We start from the raw sequence: 19,378 nt of genomic DNA, 5'->3' as shown, positions 1-19,378 counted from the left end.
GTAGCCTATTTCTATATTACAGTATTGATCATTTAAAAAGGTCTAGTTTTTTCGCCAGGCTTTCCGCAGAGCGAATCAACTAGTGTGATCCGGTCTACAGCCTGCTTACTGTATCCGGTTATTAACCCGCACACATATACGGAAGAAACGTTTCCGTATCCGGCATAGACACAGACCGGATCAGCAACTTTCAAAGCATTATTGAAAGCAACTTGATCCCAGCCTAGAGGAGAGGAAGCCGGAGCAGCAGTTGTGTGTGTCTGTATGTTCTGTAGGCTGTAGCAACCGACGACTACTAGCGAGCCGAGCTAACGTAGCGACGAGGTTAACGGTGAGGGTGAACCGAGCACAACCAACTCCGTGGCCTACGAGACACCAACACACAACACTTGGAGCGGAGGTAATTAATTAAACTATAGTGTTAAAATAGACACATTGGGGTCTAATAAAGGAGGTTAATTCATGTGCTTAACGTTAGTCGACCGGCTAAATTAACCAAAGCATTCATTAGGTCGTAAACAAAGATGTAATTTAGCTAAGCGGCTAACTAGCTAGCTAACAGGCTAGCTAATGTTGGCGTAAACGAAGTGTCCGGTGGCTCCATTTTATCCATTCATTTTAATCCACACGAGTTACGTTGCATGAAAATAGTCCAATTGTTGGCCCCTTTATTTAATAAACTCGGCTAGGCATCAAATCAAGTTGGGTTAAATAAGGGTCATTTAAAATAAATGCGAGGCTTATACATAGTAACGTTAGGGTGACACATTTTGCAACAATGGCGCGCTAGGAGGACGTGGAGTTAAGTTAAACTCCCTAAATACACATATTTCTAATAATAAAATAAAACATATATATATAGGCCCTTACCTACATGTTTAAAGGAGTAGTTCACCCCCAAACTCATGCCATGGAGACCCTTGAGTTCAATAATATCTTTTGTTTTTGACGCTTTCCTAAGACATCTGATTATAGTAAATTTGCCCCCATGAGTGAGGTAAATGTATTGTAATCAAGTACATAAAAACAATTGATAAAGCTCGAGGCCCAAAAGAGAAATTAGATATAATATAATAATACACCCAAAAAAATAATCTCTCAGTTGAACACATTTTAAATGTGTGAAACTTTTCCACCCATTTTATATGAGTAAATTTATATATGGGATATATGTAGTCCCAAGTCAAATCTACATTCAATGCAATGCATGTTGTTCAATTAGTCCAACTCATTTTCATTAACTTAAGCCAAGTTAATTATATGAACTTAATTAATTTACGTTTGTCCAACTCAAACAAATGTTAACGTAAATGTGTTGGTTCAACTCATTTTTATGGAATTAAGCTAAGATAAATAAAATACTTTTACATTTACATAAGAAGAGTTCGGTTTCAGGTTTTCTTCTGGATGATTTGTTTCAAGTTTTACAATATCAACATACAGATGCATAATGGATATATGCAATAGCAGTGATTATTGAATAATCAGAACATTTAAGAGAAAACCAACGCAATAACCTCAAAGTTACCATGAGTTCTTCTCTTTTAGCCTAGCATGGGGAGGGAGCTCAAGCTTAAACTAGCAGCCTAGCAGTTAGGGTTAGGGTTTAGGCTCAAATACTGACAAATCAAATTCTGACATATGACAGTCATCTTGCCAAGGCAGACACATTGATATGATACATTTAGCATTTTTAGCTCCCGAAAGCTTAAACATTTCCCTGAAAACCTAGAAAAATGCTGTTCCCAGCATGCTTTGCATAACATGTGACCAACTTATTTGACCAATCAAGGGAAAGGGCTGGAGTCACTTCTCAGATCTGTAAAATGTACTTAATAAAATTGAGTTGGATTCAAACAATATTCTCAGAATGATTTCAGCCTTAAAAACTACTCAATAAAATTGGTGAGAGGCGTGGTTTATGGGACTCTGGGAGTTTTCATTGGAACTCATTTTCAATGTGTTTTTAAATTCCATTACTAAGATTTGAGTTACATGAATGTAATATAAATGCATAATGTTAAATGAATAGATTTTGTATAAGCACTATTAATTACATTTGAGTTGGAACAATTTAATAAAAATGCATATATTGTAAATGTATATATTTAAGGTAAGCACGATTAATATTTGTTCAGTTACATCAATTCAATACATTTGCATATATTATAATTAAATACATTTAAATAAAGCCAACATAATGTAAATGTATCACATCTGGCACTATTAATAATATTTGAGTTATATCAATTAAATGTATATGCTTATGCCTTGAAGTGAAGTAATTAAATAAAGCAAACATAATTTATATGTGTCACATTTATAGGGGGGTTGAATCAGTTTTTTGGGTGTACTTCTTAGACACTTGTTTTCTAATTTATGCAATTTCTTAGATTTCTATTTTATTTCTTCATGCAATTAATTACTGGACAAACCTGACCTTGAATCACAAAGTAGGCCTATATTTAGTTTATCAACAAAAATAAAATCTAAAAAGTGACAGACGGCATACCATTTTTCAAACAAGAGTTTGTTCATTTTCAAGGTCTCTTCTTAGAACAGAGAGTAACAATGTATTGTTTAAGCCATGTGAACACAAGTTTGGTTCTATTCATTTTTAAATGAGAGAGAACGAAGTCTAAAGTGGAACATTCAAAGAATGGAAATAGACAGAGTGTAGCTATGCATTGCATTCATCCTACCCGCTTTCATCAGTGCAATGCAATATTATGTCATGCTGTATATTAGTACTGGCGGACTTAATTTTTACCTAATTTACTTCACAGCAAGGTAGGAGTTTTTCCATGTTTGCCTGTATGGGAGACAGTAATGTGTCTAAAGACTGTAGATTGATAGATTGATTCACAATTGTATCCTCCAACTCTTTTGTTTTATAGATCTGAGACTTGAATCGGACCTTGGCTGGCTCCAGTATTATGAGGATACCTTACCCAGAAAAACGAGGCGCAACACAAGGTATGAAACAAGGTTGCTACCTGGACAGCATAACATAATGGGGTTAAATGACTTAACATTGATAGTTATTGGAAACAAGTTGCTGTAGAAAAATGCATGAATACAGCAAACAATGAAATAAAATACATTGCCTCTACATGGCACAAGTTTGCTGTGTATTTTGGTTTTGAAACCTGAAGTGAATGTCTTGCGACGTCAAAGAGCACCACGAAAATATTTGAATTTTCTCATTTTCTGGGTTCAATGTTACCCACTTTTTCACTTACTTCACTGCGATTTTCCAGTAAACATTCCTACACTTCAGTGTTGAAGCGAACAACACTAATTTGCATTTTGATTTTGAATCACATTCATTTTGGAGGACCTGCGTGCAGCCAATTTATTCCTTGTGAATCCTAATTGACCACAATTTTCATCAAGGGACTGCACACCAAGTCAAAGAGATGCAGATGCTCCAACCTCATTCTTACATCCATTTACCTTGGAAGACATACTTTTGTCTAAAATGCCATGACAGCAAAGGGGCCCAGTTGGAATTAAAAACCATTTCAGCACTCATTGCAACCATTTCCTGGCTGATATGAAAGAAAGTTTCCCCCCCGAATACTAAAAGTGCATAGCGCCTGAACAAAAAAGAATCAACCCCTCAAATATCACCTCTCTCTTATGGAGGATTTTGTGTGATTGAATACAGTTCTTCATAACGCATCAAATAATGTAGATTTTGGGTCATTTTGAAATTTCCAACTCTAACTTGTATGTTGTCTCATTCATAGTGACACATCTAACCGTCTGTTACTTCTGCTTCTTCTGAAAATTATTGCCCATCCATGGAATTTCTGTTTTCTGTTACCTCACTGGGACTTTTCAGAATCGTGGACAACAATTTAACGGTGCGCGCTAAAGAGCAAACGAAACAAAAAATAACTTTTTCAAGCGCATAAGACCTACAAAGAAGCCAGTTCAGCTTGGGGATCGAGTCATGTCTCACAGAAGAAGCCGCAGCCTTTCACCTGGGAGTTACACACGATCCTGCAGCAGCAATGACCCCCGAGATTTGGAAAGGAGGATTTTTGTCGGGAATTTACCCACCTCAGACATGGAAAAGAAGGATTTGGCAGAGCTGTTCTCACAACACGGAAAAGTAGTCGGTCAGTAATCTTCAAAATATCCTCAAAGGAGGAATATGTTGTTCATTGTAATGCTTACATTTATGAAAATAAAATTATGCTTTCATATAATACTTAAGATCCTAGTTGTTAAACCAGAAACATATTTACACACACAAAGAAAAATGCTTTACTTGTCATGTAAATACAAGGCATGTGTTTTTGAAACTTAGGACAACATATTTACACACATGAAGAAAAATGCTTTACTTGTCATGTAAATACAAGGCATGTGTTTTTGAAACTTAGGCCATCTGTTATTGATAATAACTTACTGGGTCAATTGTTTTGCATACTGTGAATAATGAGGTGTATTAATTAAATCAATGTTCCTCCTGGGAAGTATAAATGTGTGTTCCTGGAATGCTCCCTCTTCCAGGCGTGTCCATGTTCCGTGGGTTTGGATTTGTGCAATTTGAGCGCGTTGACGAAGCCGAAGCTGCAAAGCTGCACCAAAAGGGTCGAATATATAAAGGTTATAAAATAGGTAAGACTTGTGTACAGTAGATGTGACTGCTCCGTGCCAAGTTAAAGAAGATAAGACTCATGTACAGTAGATGTGACCGCTCTGTGCCCAGATAAAGAAGATACACTAGTTATGGGTGACTTATAGAAGGTAGGAGAAACAATCAACAATACATTCATAAAAATATATAACCAAAACATCATAGAACTATTTAATGAATTTGTCGGTAAAGGTTTCCTTTGTTTAAACCCAAACATTACAAACTGGATTTACAGACATTGTTCTTCAACAAGCCAGAGCAGGGGGAATCCAAAAATCGAAAAACATTTAAACATTTTCAATATCGATGAAAATGGAAACAAGGAAAGATTCAACAATAATATGAACGGGTTCATACAACTGCACACCACATGTTCTCCAGATTTTGTACACTTTTTATTTTGCTGTAGATGCAATGCACTGTTGCGTTAACCTATTAAGACCTGAGGCTGATTAACCTAACACTAAAATGGTTTTCTGAAAAATGTAAAATCTAAAATTACTCCGATTTTAATCGGTTAATATGTAAAGAAAAACAAACAAAACACAGATTCAATGGTGGTCTTTTCCACAGCATTTGATGGGTTTAGACTCTGCTGCCTGGGATTTTCAAATGTCGAATTTCTTGCTGGACGTTCAAAGAATCGCTTATCGGCCATTTAAACCTGTAAGAATACAGGACAAAATACATTTATGGTGAACCAGCTGTAATTATGTATTTAGTTTATTTATATTTTTTTCAACCTGCGTCCTGCAAAGTCGACTACACCACATTGAACATCTTGACATGTTCAAATTTCTACATCTTTTGTTTTTCATGCTCGGGAGTTCTGAAGCCTAATTTCATTTTTGGACCATGGAAGTGTTCACGCCGTCAGTTCCATTTCTACGTGAAAGCGTACGCTCATATATCACTGTTATGTTGAACGTTTGGATTGGTTTATTTTCAGATGTAAATATGGCAGTGGAGCGACGAACGACTAAACCATCTCAATCAAGGCCGAGCCCTCCTCGAAGGTAAAGTAATGTCAAATGGGTGTGAAGAACTACCAGCGCTCCAGATGGTCTGGTAAAACAAATCCACCAGGGATTCAAGCAATTTGCCGGGAAAACTGCAATACATTGCGCGAGTGTGCGGGAAGGCAGTTTGCGTATTATTTCGCTTTATTTCATATATCTAGATTGTTGAAATAAATCAAAGAAAAAATGGAATGCAATCCCAAGTGTCTTGTCTCTGAAAGATGTTGTCTCACAGCTTTTCTTCACTTGTTCCTGAGTCCTTTGCGTGTTTCCGTCCCGTGCCACGGCCACTTAAAAACGATGCGTTGTGCACATCGACGTTGCGATTGAAAACAGTGGAATGGGTAGCTGTATTTACATCAATACTCTTTCCTGCAAAGTCACACATGCTTAAGATTTCGTGTAATATATATTTTGAACATTCTCCTTTAAACATCTCCTTGGGAAAGCTTTTAACTGATTTTATTAGAGCTACATAATATAACATAATAACTACGTAATAACAACTGTATAATTCAAGATGAATGTCAGCTTTAGACAAAATGTTGTCTAAAGCTGTTTAGTTTCAGGCAATCTTAAAACTAGATGTTTAGTTTCAGGCAATCTTAAAACTAGATGTCAGTCAAGTGCCAACCATAAATATTAAAATGCAGGGGTTGACACTAAGGTCTCAGAGGCACTTGCCCATCGGGCAAGTACAGGTCATGTTCTACTTGCCCTCAAGTCATGGCCACTTGCCCTCATAATCGTAAAAATCTTATTACCGTTCATTTGAACTTATTTGTTACCTTCTACTTGCAGTGATGTTGCTAGGTTTTCAATGTAATGGGTCCAGGGACCCACATGTGGTAATTCATGGTGTTGTGAGCTTATAGATCGGCTATTTTCAAAATGTTGCCTCTTTCTTATATTATTTGTCTGTTTTTATAGTATAGTTTGTTGATTCTTTTTAATGAGGTAATGTTTTTTAATGTATTTTTAATTTTCTTTCTTGAGGCATTAAAAATGTCCTAATAAGACCTTAAATTATGATTTCACGGTCATCTGGGGACCCTCCCAAAATCATTTGGGGACGTCTCTGGTGGTCCCGGCCCACAGGTTGACAACCTTTGGAAGGGGGAAGAGAATGTAGGCTTCTGTAGTAGAGGAGCAGAGATATTTGTTAAAGAAAAGTAGATGTTTGCTCAAGTGTTTATTGCTCTGGTGTTTACTTTTTATAAACTGGGATTATCTTCGAATGATTTATAATTGTGTCGCACCATGAATAACGATCTGAAAACAACACGTCGGAGCGGTCCTGACTATCGAGTGCGGCTCGCGGCTAGCTTTGCTGCGCAGGTCGCTACGAGCAGAAAGAGAAGCGTCACGCAGCGGCAGACATTCTCTGGAGAGAAGGAGATTAATCCTGCAAACGGATTCACGTTGATGTTTTGCCCAAATGGAACCCGCTGATGTATGACTAGTTGCAGCTGCAGTCCTCATGTCTAGCTGCATAAAGTGAGCTGGTAGATGAGCGGTTTTCAACGGAGCTTGCGCGCGCGCGTGTGGGGAGGGAGAGAGAGAGAGACGGACTGACTCTAGTCCTGTTCAAGTATCTAAAGACAGATATCTCATTATCTTACTCAAAATGTGCACCTGCCCGGTCGGGCAACCCAATATCAAACTTCACCTGCCCCGGGCAGTCGGGCAACAGTTAGTGTTAATCCCTGAAATGCAATGCATATTGACAATGTTTCTCTTTAGAGTGACACAAAAACAAACTTGTGAATGTAGACATATTATTCATTTGTATCTGTCATTAACATTTAGACCGTTGTTTTCACCAGCAGAATACGATACAGGAATGTGGTTTTCTATCAAGTCTTTCGCAAACTTGCTAATTTATTGTGTACAAATCCTTGTTCATGAAACACTGGTCCAATTGTGATGTGCCTGCTTGATTTGAGGTCAACGAATCACGAGAGCGTCGTTTTGCGCATGGATCACGGATCATTTCTTAATTTCAATGATGTCACTGGAACTACCTCGTTTGCTGGGATGAAGTTGTCACAACTACAGCCACACCATTCCCATGTCAGGAATTGTGGTACGGTGAGGGTTGCTCTCTGTTGCACATATGCAAAATATGGTCATGGAGATTGACAATAAAACGTGTATATTTATCACATTTGGAATTTCAAACGTAGCTCAGAAATAGTTTCTTGGGAAAAAGGTAATCTAGGTTCTCGTGTACTACATTTTTTGTTTTGGTATTTATTTGGGGAAAAAAGGTAACAAATTCTACCGTTGCTTGTTGTAATACAATTTTCTTACTTCTCAGGGCTCCCTATGGTGACAGCCGGCCTCGTTCCCGCTCCCCTGTACTCCCGTATGCACGTCAGTCCCGGGAGGGCCGTGATGGGAGGGAGCCAGGTCGAGAACCAGGGAGGGAGCCAGGTCGAGAACCAGGGAGGGAGCCAGGTCGAGAACCAGGGAGGGAGCCAGGTCGAGAACCAGGGAGGGAGCCAGGTCGAGCACCAAGCAGAGAACCAAGCCGGGAAACAAGTCGGGAACCTCGCTCCAGTGGGCCACGACGTGACCACGACGAGCGTGGTTATCGTGGTTCTGAGAGCAGGGACAAGGACGTCAGAGGAGATCCACGAGGAGATCCACGAGATGATCCACGAAGTGATCCCAGGGACCCCGCATACAGGTGAAAATGAGATTCAGTCACTGCAGAGGTCTGTCTGTCAGTTGTCCAGCTTACACTAGTTGACACTCGTTTGTTATATGCATGGATGCAATGGATTCAGAATCATGATAAACCCCTAGTTAGACCCCTCACATGCTACTTAAAGAAGATTTTTTGGGTTTTCTTTTTTCCCTGTATAGTAAGTGAATGGGTAGGTGCAAGAAATCATTTAAAAATAGCCCCATGAGAACATATTTCAGCTTGGTACCTGGCAGAATCTTAAAATATACCCTTCAAGGATTAAGAAAAAACTGGTGGCGAAAAGAAATCCACCCTATGCGCATGGACCCCCCTGTCCATCTAGACTACTAGTTTGGGCAAACATCTGATCGATCCTTTGGGTCTTGAGCTAAGAAGTTTGGGTACCATGCAGTACGCAGAGGTTAAACTAGCCAAAACAACTGAAGCAGTGACATAATATTATATTGAAATAATTCAAAAGCAACAGACAAAACTAGACAATGTCAGTTCCTCAATCTGTGTGTGTTTTGTTTTCCCTGTGTTGCAGGGACTATGATCGATACTACCGTGGAGGAGGGGCTGGGGCTACGGCTGTAGATGACTACTACCGGAAGAAGGATGAGCCCTTCAGAGACGCTTACAGAGAACCCTGGAATGGCCGTGGACGTGAAGCTGAACGTATGTGTTGCATTTCTAGTTTGACACTAGGATTCAGAGGAATCTCCAGTGCATTAATCACATTGAACCTGGTGTCCCTAATTTGGGCAAAATGTTCTGTCCGGCCATTTTATCACTGAGAATGCTGGTAGGCATGACAACGTCGTTATTGACGATGGAATTAAAGTTCAAAAGAATGTTTCAGTTGACTTGGATGCAAGTCGATTAAATCTCGCCCCCCCCCCCCCCCCCCTCCCCTCCCTTTCCAGCAACTGTGGAGGACCGTGGGCGGCCAGAGGAGCGTCGACGTAACGAGTTGTATCGGCAGTACTATGAAGAACTTCAGCGGCGTTACGACACAGCACGGCCTGTCGATTGCTCTGTCATCGTTGTCAACAAAGTACAGAAGTATGTCCGCTCTCGGTGTCCCACCTGATAAGCAGACGTTTTCTTTAAAGAGGTGGTGCCATGATTTTCCCCCCCTCTAAAACATGATTATCAGGTATTATGCTTATACTAGGAGGAAGATCTTTTTCCAAAAAAGTATACAGACACCCCCAGTTCATTAACTCATACCCTGCCAAAAAAGACGTTTTCTTTAATAAAAAGGTCTTTTTAACTATGGACCTCCCTGCCAGACGTCTTCTGGACGTCTTTTTTTTTTTAAATAATAAAAAAGATTTTTTTTTTTTTTTTTTTTGAAAAAGTTTTTTTGAAAAAAAAAGTTTTGGACCTCCAACAGTGTACTAGCCATGATCGCGATCGCAAAATTGCATGTTTAACCCCCATACCAACCCCATCTTTCAAACATGGCAGCCATGTTTGTTTACATTTGAAGAAAACATAAGGGCTGCCTTCTCCTGAATGCCTGAACGGATTTCCAAGCGGATTTTTTTGTTTGAAAGCTGTGAAAAGCATGCACATGCATAGTGCATGATCTGTGCACGAATGTGTGCACCAGCGTGCACACTATTTTTGGAGCGGTGAAAGCGCTCCCAATGAACAGGTATGTCCGTGGGTGGGTGGGTGGGTGGCTGGGTGGCTGGCTGGCCGTGTCCGTAGCCTGGCAATACCTTGAGTGGCCACACACAAAACACTAGTTAAAGGAGGGGCGCTGTTTTGTGCAGGCCAGGCACACTCACCACTCACTCACAGGCACAGTTTACACTCACTCACATAGGGTACAGCTGCTCAAATTCACCGCTCCACTTCGAACCGAGGTTTGATTTTTTAACCCTTTGTTGGCGAACCGGCAATATAAGAGGTCCCACTTTAAATATGACACTGAAGAAGTTAAGTATGCATGGATGTCATGGTGGGTGGTGACCCAGCTGAAGTTAGCCACAGTGTTGGGTGAATGGTAATTAGGGGAGGAGTTGATTCTGTGATGTAAAAATATCTGTGTTTTTAACTGACACTTTTGACCACAAGGTGGCAGCCTCCAAGAGAAAACAAACGAATACCAAGAGAATACATAATTGCTCATAAAAACCACACCAGGGGGTCCAATGATGTACTTTCAACCTCCTAGACACATGAAAAACAGAAAAAGTACAAAACTATGGCACCACCTCTTTAACCTCTTAAATATTATAAAAAACAGTACAAAGAAGGTTGTCATTTCATACCGCTCGTACGTCTGCGTGTGTTTGTGCTTGTGTTGCTTGCAAACCAACTGTAGGGAATATGCCGAGACGGTGGGCCGTAAGGTGCGTGATCTGGGCATGGTAGTGGATCTGATCTTCCTCAACACGGAGGTATCGCTGACCCAGGCCCTGGAGGATGTGGGACGTGCCCGCACCCCCTTCGCCATCATTATCACCCAGCAGCACCAGGTTCACCGTTCCTGTACCGTCAACATCTTGTTTGGCACGCCTCAAGGTAAGACAACGCTACTCAGTTTGCACAGATTGCACAGCCTTATTTGTACTTAAAATGTGAAAACCTCAAAGGCAAGCTTTTGAAAAGTGCACTACCATCTACCTCAAAAAGTTCTGTATTTTTCTTTGAATTAAAATAAACATGTTTGCACTAAAATCGCTGTGGTTGCGTGGTATCGAAAATGGTACCAAATATGGGTGTGTATATGGGGAGAGGCCCTGGAGGGCCAGATAACATTTACATCAAATATCTAAATATTGAATCAAGCAAATTAAAATCTGTTCAGGGTGTTCATAAAAGCCAGATTTTTTTCAAGTGAAATATCCCCTTAAATTCTCTTATGAGACTTTTAGACTTGTACTTTAAAAGTCTGTACTCTGTTTGCTTTGTTTTACCAAGGAATGCCCCAAGTGTTGTCAGAATCGTCCCTGTGTGTGTGTGTGTGTGTGTGTGTGTGTGTGTGTGTGTGTGTGTGTGTGTGTGTGTGTGTGTGTGTGTGTGTGTGTGTGTGTGTGTGTGTGTGTGTGTGTGTGTGTGTGTGTGTGTGTGTGTGTGTGTGCAAACACACAATAAAATTATTCTTCTCTACCTCTCAGAGCATAGAAACATGCCCATGCAGGATGCCATGGTCTTAGTTGCCCACAACTACGATGCCTATAAAGTAGAACACCGGGACAAGGAACGCGAGGAGATAGCCAGGAAGGCTGCCAAGATGGCTGATGACGTGTTGCTTAGAGAGCCCGACAGAGAGAGCCACCCAATCTCCCAACTGACCACCGTCACGTTGTTGTCTGAGAACAGGTAGTGTTAATGAGCAGTTTACTGGCCAATATGAGGAAATAATAATACGATATACATACAGTAGTAAACATTGCATATCAAGCAGTAGCAATGATCCATAGTTGATGATTTGGGATGTCTAAAAACAATGGTGTAATATGTTTTTTCCATATATTGTTTAATAGATTTGTGACCCCAGAGGAACTGGACAGTATGATTGCGTACCTCAAGGACAAGAGGGAGCGCTTGGTACGAGCATCGGACCCTCATAAAGGTGAGCATGCCTTCTATATTTGGGGGTATTATTATTATATATTATATTTGGCGGTGGGTTTATGTGGAGAAAGACAGGAAACGGAGTAGGGAAGTGACGTGCAGCCGGGCTTGGACTTGCTGCCAGGCATTAAACAGCCTTTAAAGAGCATGGGAGATGCTAATACTGTACGTATCAATGAGGAGGGAAGCCTGGGATGCACCGCCGACGTGTAGCCTAAACATAAAGTAGTTGCCAGTAGAGTTATGTCACAATGAAACCTATGCATCGTCTCAAACGTATTGCACAATACAACATTATATTATGTACTTCATGAGAGTTGTTTATCTCTCAAGGATCTGGGAAACTGAAATATAATATACATAGCGATATCGGCAATAATCGGTTATCGGCCATAACACAGATTAATTATATCGGATATCGGTATCGGCCAGAATTTTGATATCGCACACTACTAATAATGACTGTTCACTTGACAAACCACTGTTGCCGTCAATCTCTCCACTTCAGCCGCTGCCCCGCCCCCAGCCCAAGGAGTCCCAGCCCCAACCCACACTGCCCCTGCCCCCCAGTCCAGCCACCTGCCAGCTGCGCCAAGCAGCGCCACTCCAAACCCCAGCCACCAGGCAGAGCTGCAGGCGAAAATCCTCAGCCTGTTCAACAGCGGTTCAGCGCCATCGGCAGGAGGAACCAGCGCAGCGGCCTCTGCGGCCAGTGCGACCATGTCCCAGGCTTATAGCTCCATGGCCCAAATTGCAGCCATGAGCCACCCCTCGTCAGGCCTCCCGCCCCCATCCCAGAGCCCGCAGATGATGGGGGCTCGTCCTTCCATGCCCCCAAGTGGCCCTCCTCCTGGCGCGCCCCCAGGCTACGGCATGCCTCCGGGCCGAATGCCGGCAGCGCCGGGAAGCACGAGGCCCCCCGGTGCAGCTTCGGGTATCAACTTTGACAACCCGAGTGTCCAGAAAGCTCTGGATACTCTCATTCAGAGTGGACCCTCTCTAAACCACCTGGTGAATTCTGGCAACTCCCAGCAGCCACCTCCAAGGCCAGGACCAGGCATGGGCCCAAGCATGGGGCAAAGCATGGGACCAAGCATGGGGCAAAGCATGGGGCCAAACATGAGCCAGCCTCCCCCCATGTCTATGTACACACGACATTACTAATAGTCATATTAGCCCCATTATTTCCCCTCTTCCAAATAGGGCTGCACAATTCGCAAGTCTTAGTTGTACCTTTCCCTGGTCTCCATGAAATTATACATGGTTTAATCACTTAAACTTTATATACTTTGTTGACCCAGGTCCCACAGGAGTCTGTTCTTGGCCTGCATCTCATTGTGAGCTTGTAGATCTGCTATTTTTGCCTAATGATGGCCTATTTTACATGCCCAGAATAGGGATGTTAGGGTTCATGTTTTTAACCCATTTAGACCGAAGGCCTATTCTAAAAATGCCTTAATCCGAGTGCTAAATAGTGCATTGCTCAAATCTAAAATGACAGATGCTTTTCCGGATTGAATGGGTTAATGAACAGAACACTTCCGGATTGTAATTATTTTCACTTTTTATTAGGAAAAGAGGCATTACCAAAATGATAAAAACATACTTTTTACACCATGAGTATTGATTAATAACCGTGATTGCAATATTAGGCAATAGTTAGATTATCATTTTAGCCATAATTTTGATAACCATGATTAATAACCATGATTGCAATGTTATGCAAAATAATTGGGTCTGGACTGTGATTCACATTATTCACGCGACCAGGATGGTTTACCAGGCTATAATTGTGCAGCCCTGCACCAAATTAAAATAGGCCTAATTAAAAAGAAACTGAAGTTCTGTTTGGTTAAATCACAAGTTAATGTGAATAGATGAAAAGTAGACCTTTTTTGTTTTCGTATTTGTAAATGCTTTTAACGAGGAATCCTTTTTCTATTTTTATTATTCTTGGTATTGTACACAGATGCTTGAACTCTTCCGTTGCTCTTTGAGACTTTTGACAGTCAAGCCGATTGCAATTGTAACCAGGATTTATTTCACTTTTTGTTTTCTCGTTGTGAGTTGTAAGTGTTGCATGTTTGACAATTGTGATTGCTGCAGGCCCATACATTTATTTTCCAATGGTGATCGTAGTTGATAACAATGTTAGTTTCAAAACATGTACAGTATAGTTTTTGTTGTTCCAACAAGATTGAATTAAAGACTCAACACAATTAACTGTAATAAAATGGTATTGTTTATTGCATTTTGTGCTGACAAGTCTATAAAATGGAAGGGGATAGTCGCCAGAAGCCATAGATAGAAGCATTTGAAATGTAAGATAAAACTACTTTTTACTTTTCTTTTTTTTTAAGGTATCATGAAACACAATAGAGAATAATACTAGTTTTTATTTCATTAGAATGTTTACCTTACACCGACACAGAAAATAAACACCTCCACAATAAACTATTTGATTTATTTACACATAACCCAACCCACCACCCCCCCCCAACCTTCAATGCAACCATCCCCAGCAGTTTTACACACATACACACACCCCCACGTAACTGAAAGGAACGAACTACGGCTTTACCATAAGACTACATACAGTATCGAGGAAGAATAATGAAAGGTTATTTAATGAAGGGGGGGAAACTAAGGGCAACTGATATTGTGTGTGCGTGTTATACTGTTATATATATATATATAATTTGTAACTACATCCATTCCATTTCAAGCACTCGGTACAAAATGTTTTCCCACGACTCCAGTGAATTAAAAACAAACCCAGATCAGGAGTAGGGTGTATCATTTAAATGGAAAAGGTCATTTTGCATCTTGGAAAGCTATAATGCGCTCTAGTGGCAGCTTTGTGTTTTCCTATTGAATTAATGTTGCACTGACTGGTAATCAACATATTTAAGATGAGAGCATGTTGAAGCATAATTGTAGTCTAGGTCAGTGTTTCTCAAAGTGGATTCCAGTGACTCTGGATTTCCTTTAGGAGGGCCTAAATTGACTCTTTCAAGTCTGTAACTCTGACAGCACACAAATGGAACCAAATGGACCCTAACGGGTCCATTTGGTTCCATTTGTATACTGTCAGAGTTAAGGGAAGACCTTGGAATTTAAAAGTTTGAGAAACACCGGTCTAGGTGGCTGATCATTTTATTACGAGGTACCGTCGTGTTTTCTCAGCAAGCAGACATTCTTTGCTGAATTTTGCTTCTGCGTTGTTCATTGAAGTTTGAATGTTGAGTTTTGAATGTTCATCAAATTAACTTAATGAATGCTATCAATTTTCTAAATAAAAGAGAACCCCTATTTAACTTATTGTTAAACCATTATTTATCAGCCAATGACTCGGTATTTAACTTTGACTTATGGTATTTAACTTTTAAACTTCAAGGTTTTTCAAAAATAGCGGATCTACAAGCTCGCAGCGTGGCATGCAGCGCGGTGAGCTTGTATATCTGCTATACAAGCAGATATACAAGTTAAAGCATTAAATAATTATTTATTTTATCAGCCAATGACTCACCGGTATTCAGCTTTGTGTCTAATTCATTGGAGTACACATTTGCACACCTATCATATGTAACTGAAATATACTTTGGTAATCAGTTTATCTGCAGATATATATGACACAATTGATACGACAATCCCAAAGGACCTCTTGCAACAAATAAATCTACCATAAAAAATAGAATCTTGTACTGTAATATATTCATTCGTCTTGGATACACTGATTTGCCAGTCAAAAGAAAAGATAGCAAACGTTTCATACTACCAAAAGAAAACGTCTCAAATAAACGGATAAGAACAAAATACTTTTTTTTTTTGTATATACCACAAACACCCAATATATTTTCAATACTACACCTTGTTGGGGTAATAGTCTGCATGCATGCTTTGAGTTTACACAACATAACTGGACTAGAGGCTCTGCTTGTAATTGCTCTCATCAGACTCCCAGAGAGATCATACTGACTCATAAATAAACAAATACATAGAAATGTACCTCCTGAGTCATAGATCTGCTGCGTCTGTGAGGATAATCCCGGGTAAAAATTGTAAACCATATACAGATCAATCTAAAAAAAAATGAATATTGTGTAAAAGTTCTTCTGTAATATAATTCTTTTTTTTTAAAACTTTCATATATTCTATATATTCATTGTGCATGCAGTGAATTATTCAAAACCTTTTATTTTCTTTGTTCTTTTTTCTGTTCAAAAGTATTCCAGACCAAGTACTGAGTTCATAAACTAACATAACCTTTCAGAAGTTTGACATTTATGTATTCTAAATCCTTCTTTTGAGTAAGTCGTGTGTAATATTCTAATATTTTAAGATATGGATTTTCTTTTTTTGATTTTCACGAGCTGTATGCCATAAAAATGTAAACAAAAAAAGGTTTCACTGCATGCACAATGAATCTAGAATATATGAAAGTTTAAAAATAATTAATTGTATTACAGAAGAAAATGAACTTTTACACAATATATTTTTTTAGATTGATTCTGTATCTATGTGAACTATTAGGCTTTCCGGCTCTCCGTCTCTCTGTTCAACAAAAGCAAATTTTGCGAGGCACTGCCTACCAGTTTATGGTCTGCTGTTTCTTTTCTTTGTTGGTGTCTTTTCTAAAAGGATAGCCTCCTCAACCCAGTAACAGATGTGTTTCAGAGCCCTTTAATATCCATTTGAGGATGGAGACTTTAGTAATGATCACCGGCAGGTTGGTCTCGTGCTACAGTTGTGCAGGTGAAAGATTTGATGTGTTCCACTGATGGAGGTGAGGAGGGAACATGCTGGTTTCATTTGGACCACCTTGTTTTACAAGCAAAGCCCCTGCCAGGATTGGAAGCGCTTGGTTTTATATTCTTTGATCATTTTACAGAATTATACTGCAATCACATATAAGTATAGAGCTGGGGTGGAGTTGTGACAAGGAGGTGGGGGAGAGGGGGCAAGGGAATATGGGTGGGTGTATAGGGTTTTGGGGGGAGGCTCACCTCACAGATAGAGTGACAAGCACTATAGATTGAACATTTACTATGATTCTTTTAGAAATATAGCAAGAGAAAAGAAAAGAAAATGGAAATAAGGTTGTGACGCATGCCTCACTGACCTAGAGTATACTTAAATGATAAAATGTAAACAAAATGAACAGGTAGGTAGTTTATTGCAGTCCAAAACTGCAGTATAACGATGGAACATGATTATCTTTCATAACATCCCTACAACTGGCTGTAATATACACCCATGCCACCAGAGAGCACTGTGGGACAGCTGTCTTCCACAATTGACACTTTAGGGTCCATAAGACCTGGTGGTGACAAACATTGTGATGAACTAACTGACCGGTGGCACTGCAAGTTGTTTAAATGCAAACAATGAAACAAAACAAAAAATAAATAAATGTGAGAACAATATTGCACATAATCGTACAAAACTCTAAGACTCTGTCCACAGTGATAGACCAGTACAACAAACAAAAGACAACATCGTAGTTACAGTGTTTTTGACAGCAGTCATATTTACACGGGTGAAATGACCATTTGTAAGGTCCATTCATTCGCTAACTCAAAAGATTTTGTTACATTACACTACTTGAGCAAAGATTGAAATATGACAAGTAACAATAATGTGAACTCATACTCTTTTTTGCAAAAGACTTGTTTTCAAGGTTCTCTGATCTTTAAGTGTCATTTCACGATGCTCATAAAGAGAACACTCCTTTCCCCACCTGTCCTTGACCACCTTGAACATAGAACTCATCACAATATAGAAACCACTAAAAACAAATATTGCCACATAAGACCATGCAAACAGTAATTATAAAACACATTGATAATTTGATAAATAATTCATTTTTCAGTAAACTTGTCCAATAAATATCAGATATCTCTTCTTTAGAATAGATTTAAAAGGCTCAGTCGATGCAGGCAATGTTCCAGTGACAATCCCAAAACAGCCATATTCTTTAAAACTCTTTTTCTTTTTCCAAAGACATCATCAAGACATTGACATAATTATGTGTAATATCAAAGTATTTTAAAGAAAATGTCTGATGATCTGAGGTGCCAATCATCTAAAAAGAGCTACAGCATGACCTCTAGGTCATGATGCTTGACGTGCCACAGGTAGACGTGTTATAAATTCACAACCTATAGAACAACTAACAGACAATTCAAAGCAATGTAAAGGAAACATATTCTTAATCATTTTAGTTTTTCAGGTTTTTTTAACTAATCAAATTCATGAAATATTTCCCCTGCTATAGGGCTTGCTTAACTGCTTTACTGTGATATAACATTAGAGAAGGGAGTAAGCAGTTTTGTAAAAAGAGCGAGAATACCCTAGTGTAATATTGCGTCAAGGTATTCAACATAAAGTTAGTTAACCAATACAGTGGTTTTCAATTATTTTGTGCACAAGGCACACCAATGGACAAGTCAAGGCACACCTGTATTCATAGGGAAAATTGCTGATCTACAAGCTCAAAACGTTTCTCTAATTAGTTATATACTGTGTGTGTGCGTGCGTGTGTATGTGTGTATATACTGTATATGATGTGTGTAGCAGAGTGTCTCACTGCTGATGACCTCAAAAGTCTAATATCTCCCCCGGGCCAGAGGGCTATCCCTTTGATCAAGTGGTTGAGATATTGGACTTTCACGCAGGAGACCTGGGTTCGAATCCCGGGCGTTTACATTGGTGCTGTGACCCGAATCGGGTTTCCCCGTGGGAGGAGGTCAAAAGTGTGTAGCAGAGTGTCTCACTGCCTCAGAATAATGGCCTCGAAAGTCTAATATCTCCCCCGGTCCATAGGGATATACAGTATATCCCCTTGGTCTAGTGGATAAGATATTGGACTTTCAGGGCATAGATATAGTTTGAGATATAAAGTATAATTTGCTGTATTTGAGAAATGAACGCACAAATTATTGACATAGTCAATTTAAAATGAATGTATAACTATTTGTATAGTTTTATATATTGCAGCAATAATGTGGTCGCCTCAAAATCCCAAAGCACACCTGGACTTGTCTCATGGCACATAAGTTTGGGAACCACTGATCTAATAAAACAAAAAGTGAACCCTGTCCAGACAGTACAGTCTCAGGAGACAACGACCAACACTGATATGTATGTCTATTAAGCCAATACCCTTTTTTCTTGTTACCTTTTGTTATGTTCCTTTGCTCGTCTCTATTTACAGTACAAATAAATCTATTGATACTAGCAGCATTCACAACATATGGTCTGACATTCAAACACCACTAAAAAACATTGAATAATGTTTAAATAGCTCTATAAACTAATTTGTTTTGCTTCCCTCTATTGTATATATACTGTATATATGTATATAAATGTATATACAGTATATATGACTGTGTGTGTGTATATATATATATTTATATGTTT

At 39.5% G+C, this 19,378-nt stretch overlaps 1 protein-coding gene across 1 annotated transcript; it reads left to right on the top strand.

Annotated features, from left to right (window-relative positions):
* The first annotated feature begins 367 nt into the window (after positions 1–367).
* Positions 368–14,190, top strand: ncoa5 (nuclear receptor coactivator 5). The gene is made up of 12 exons (XM_080727497.1): positions 368–400; positions 2,898–2,976; positions 3,848–4,127; positions 4,525–4,632; positions 5,601–5,667; positions 7,991–8,362; positions 8,910–9,040; positions 9,289–9,427; positions 10,701–10,900; positions 11,497–11,701; positions 11,866–11,954; positions 12,465–14,190. Exons 3-12 carry the CDS (start codon positions 3,959–3,961, stop codon positions 13,118–13,120), a joined length of 2,136 nt encoding a protein of 711 aa, XP_080583623.1. The 5' UTR covers positions 368–400; positions 2,898–2,976; positions 3,848–3,958; the 3' UTR covers positions 13,121–14,190.
* The last annotated feature ends 5,188 nt before the right edge of the window (positions 14,191–19,378 follow it).

The sequence above is a fragment of the Nannobrachium achirus genome, assembly GCF_963921795.1.
Source record: "Nannobrachium achirus genome assembly, chromosome: 6".
Lineage (NCBI taxonomy): Eukaryota > Metazoa > Chordata > Actinopteri > Myctophiformes > Myctophidae > Nannobrachium > Nannobrachium achirus.
The sequence above is the reverse complement of the archived record's forward strand: the minus strand, read 5'-3'. Positions and strand labels throughout refer to the sequence as shown.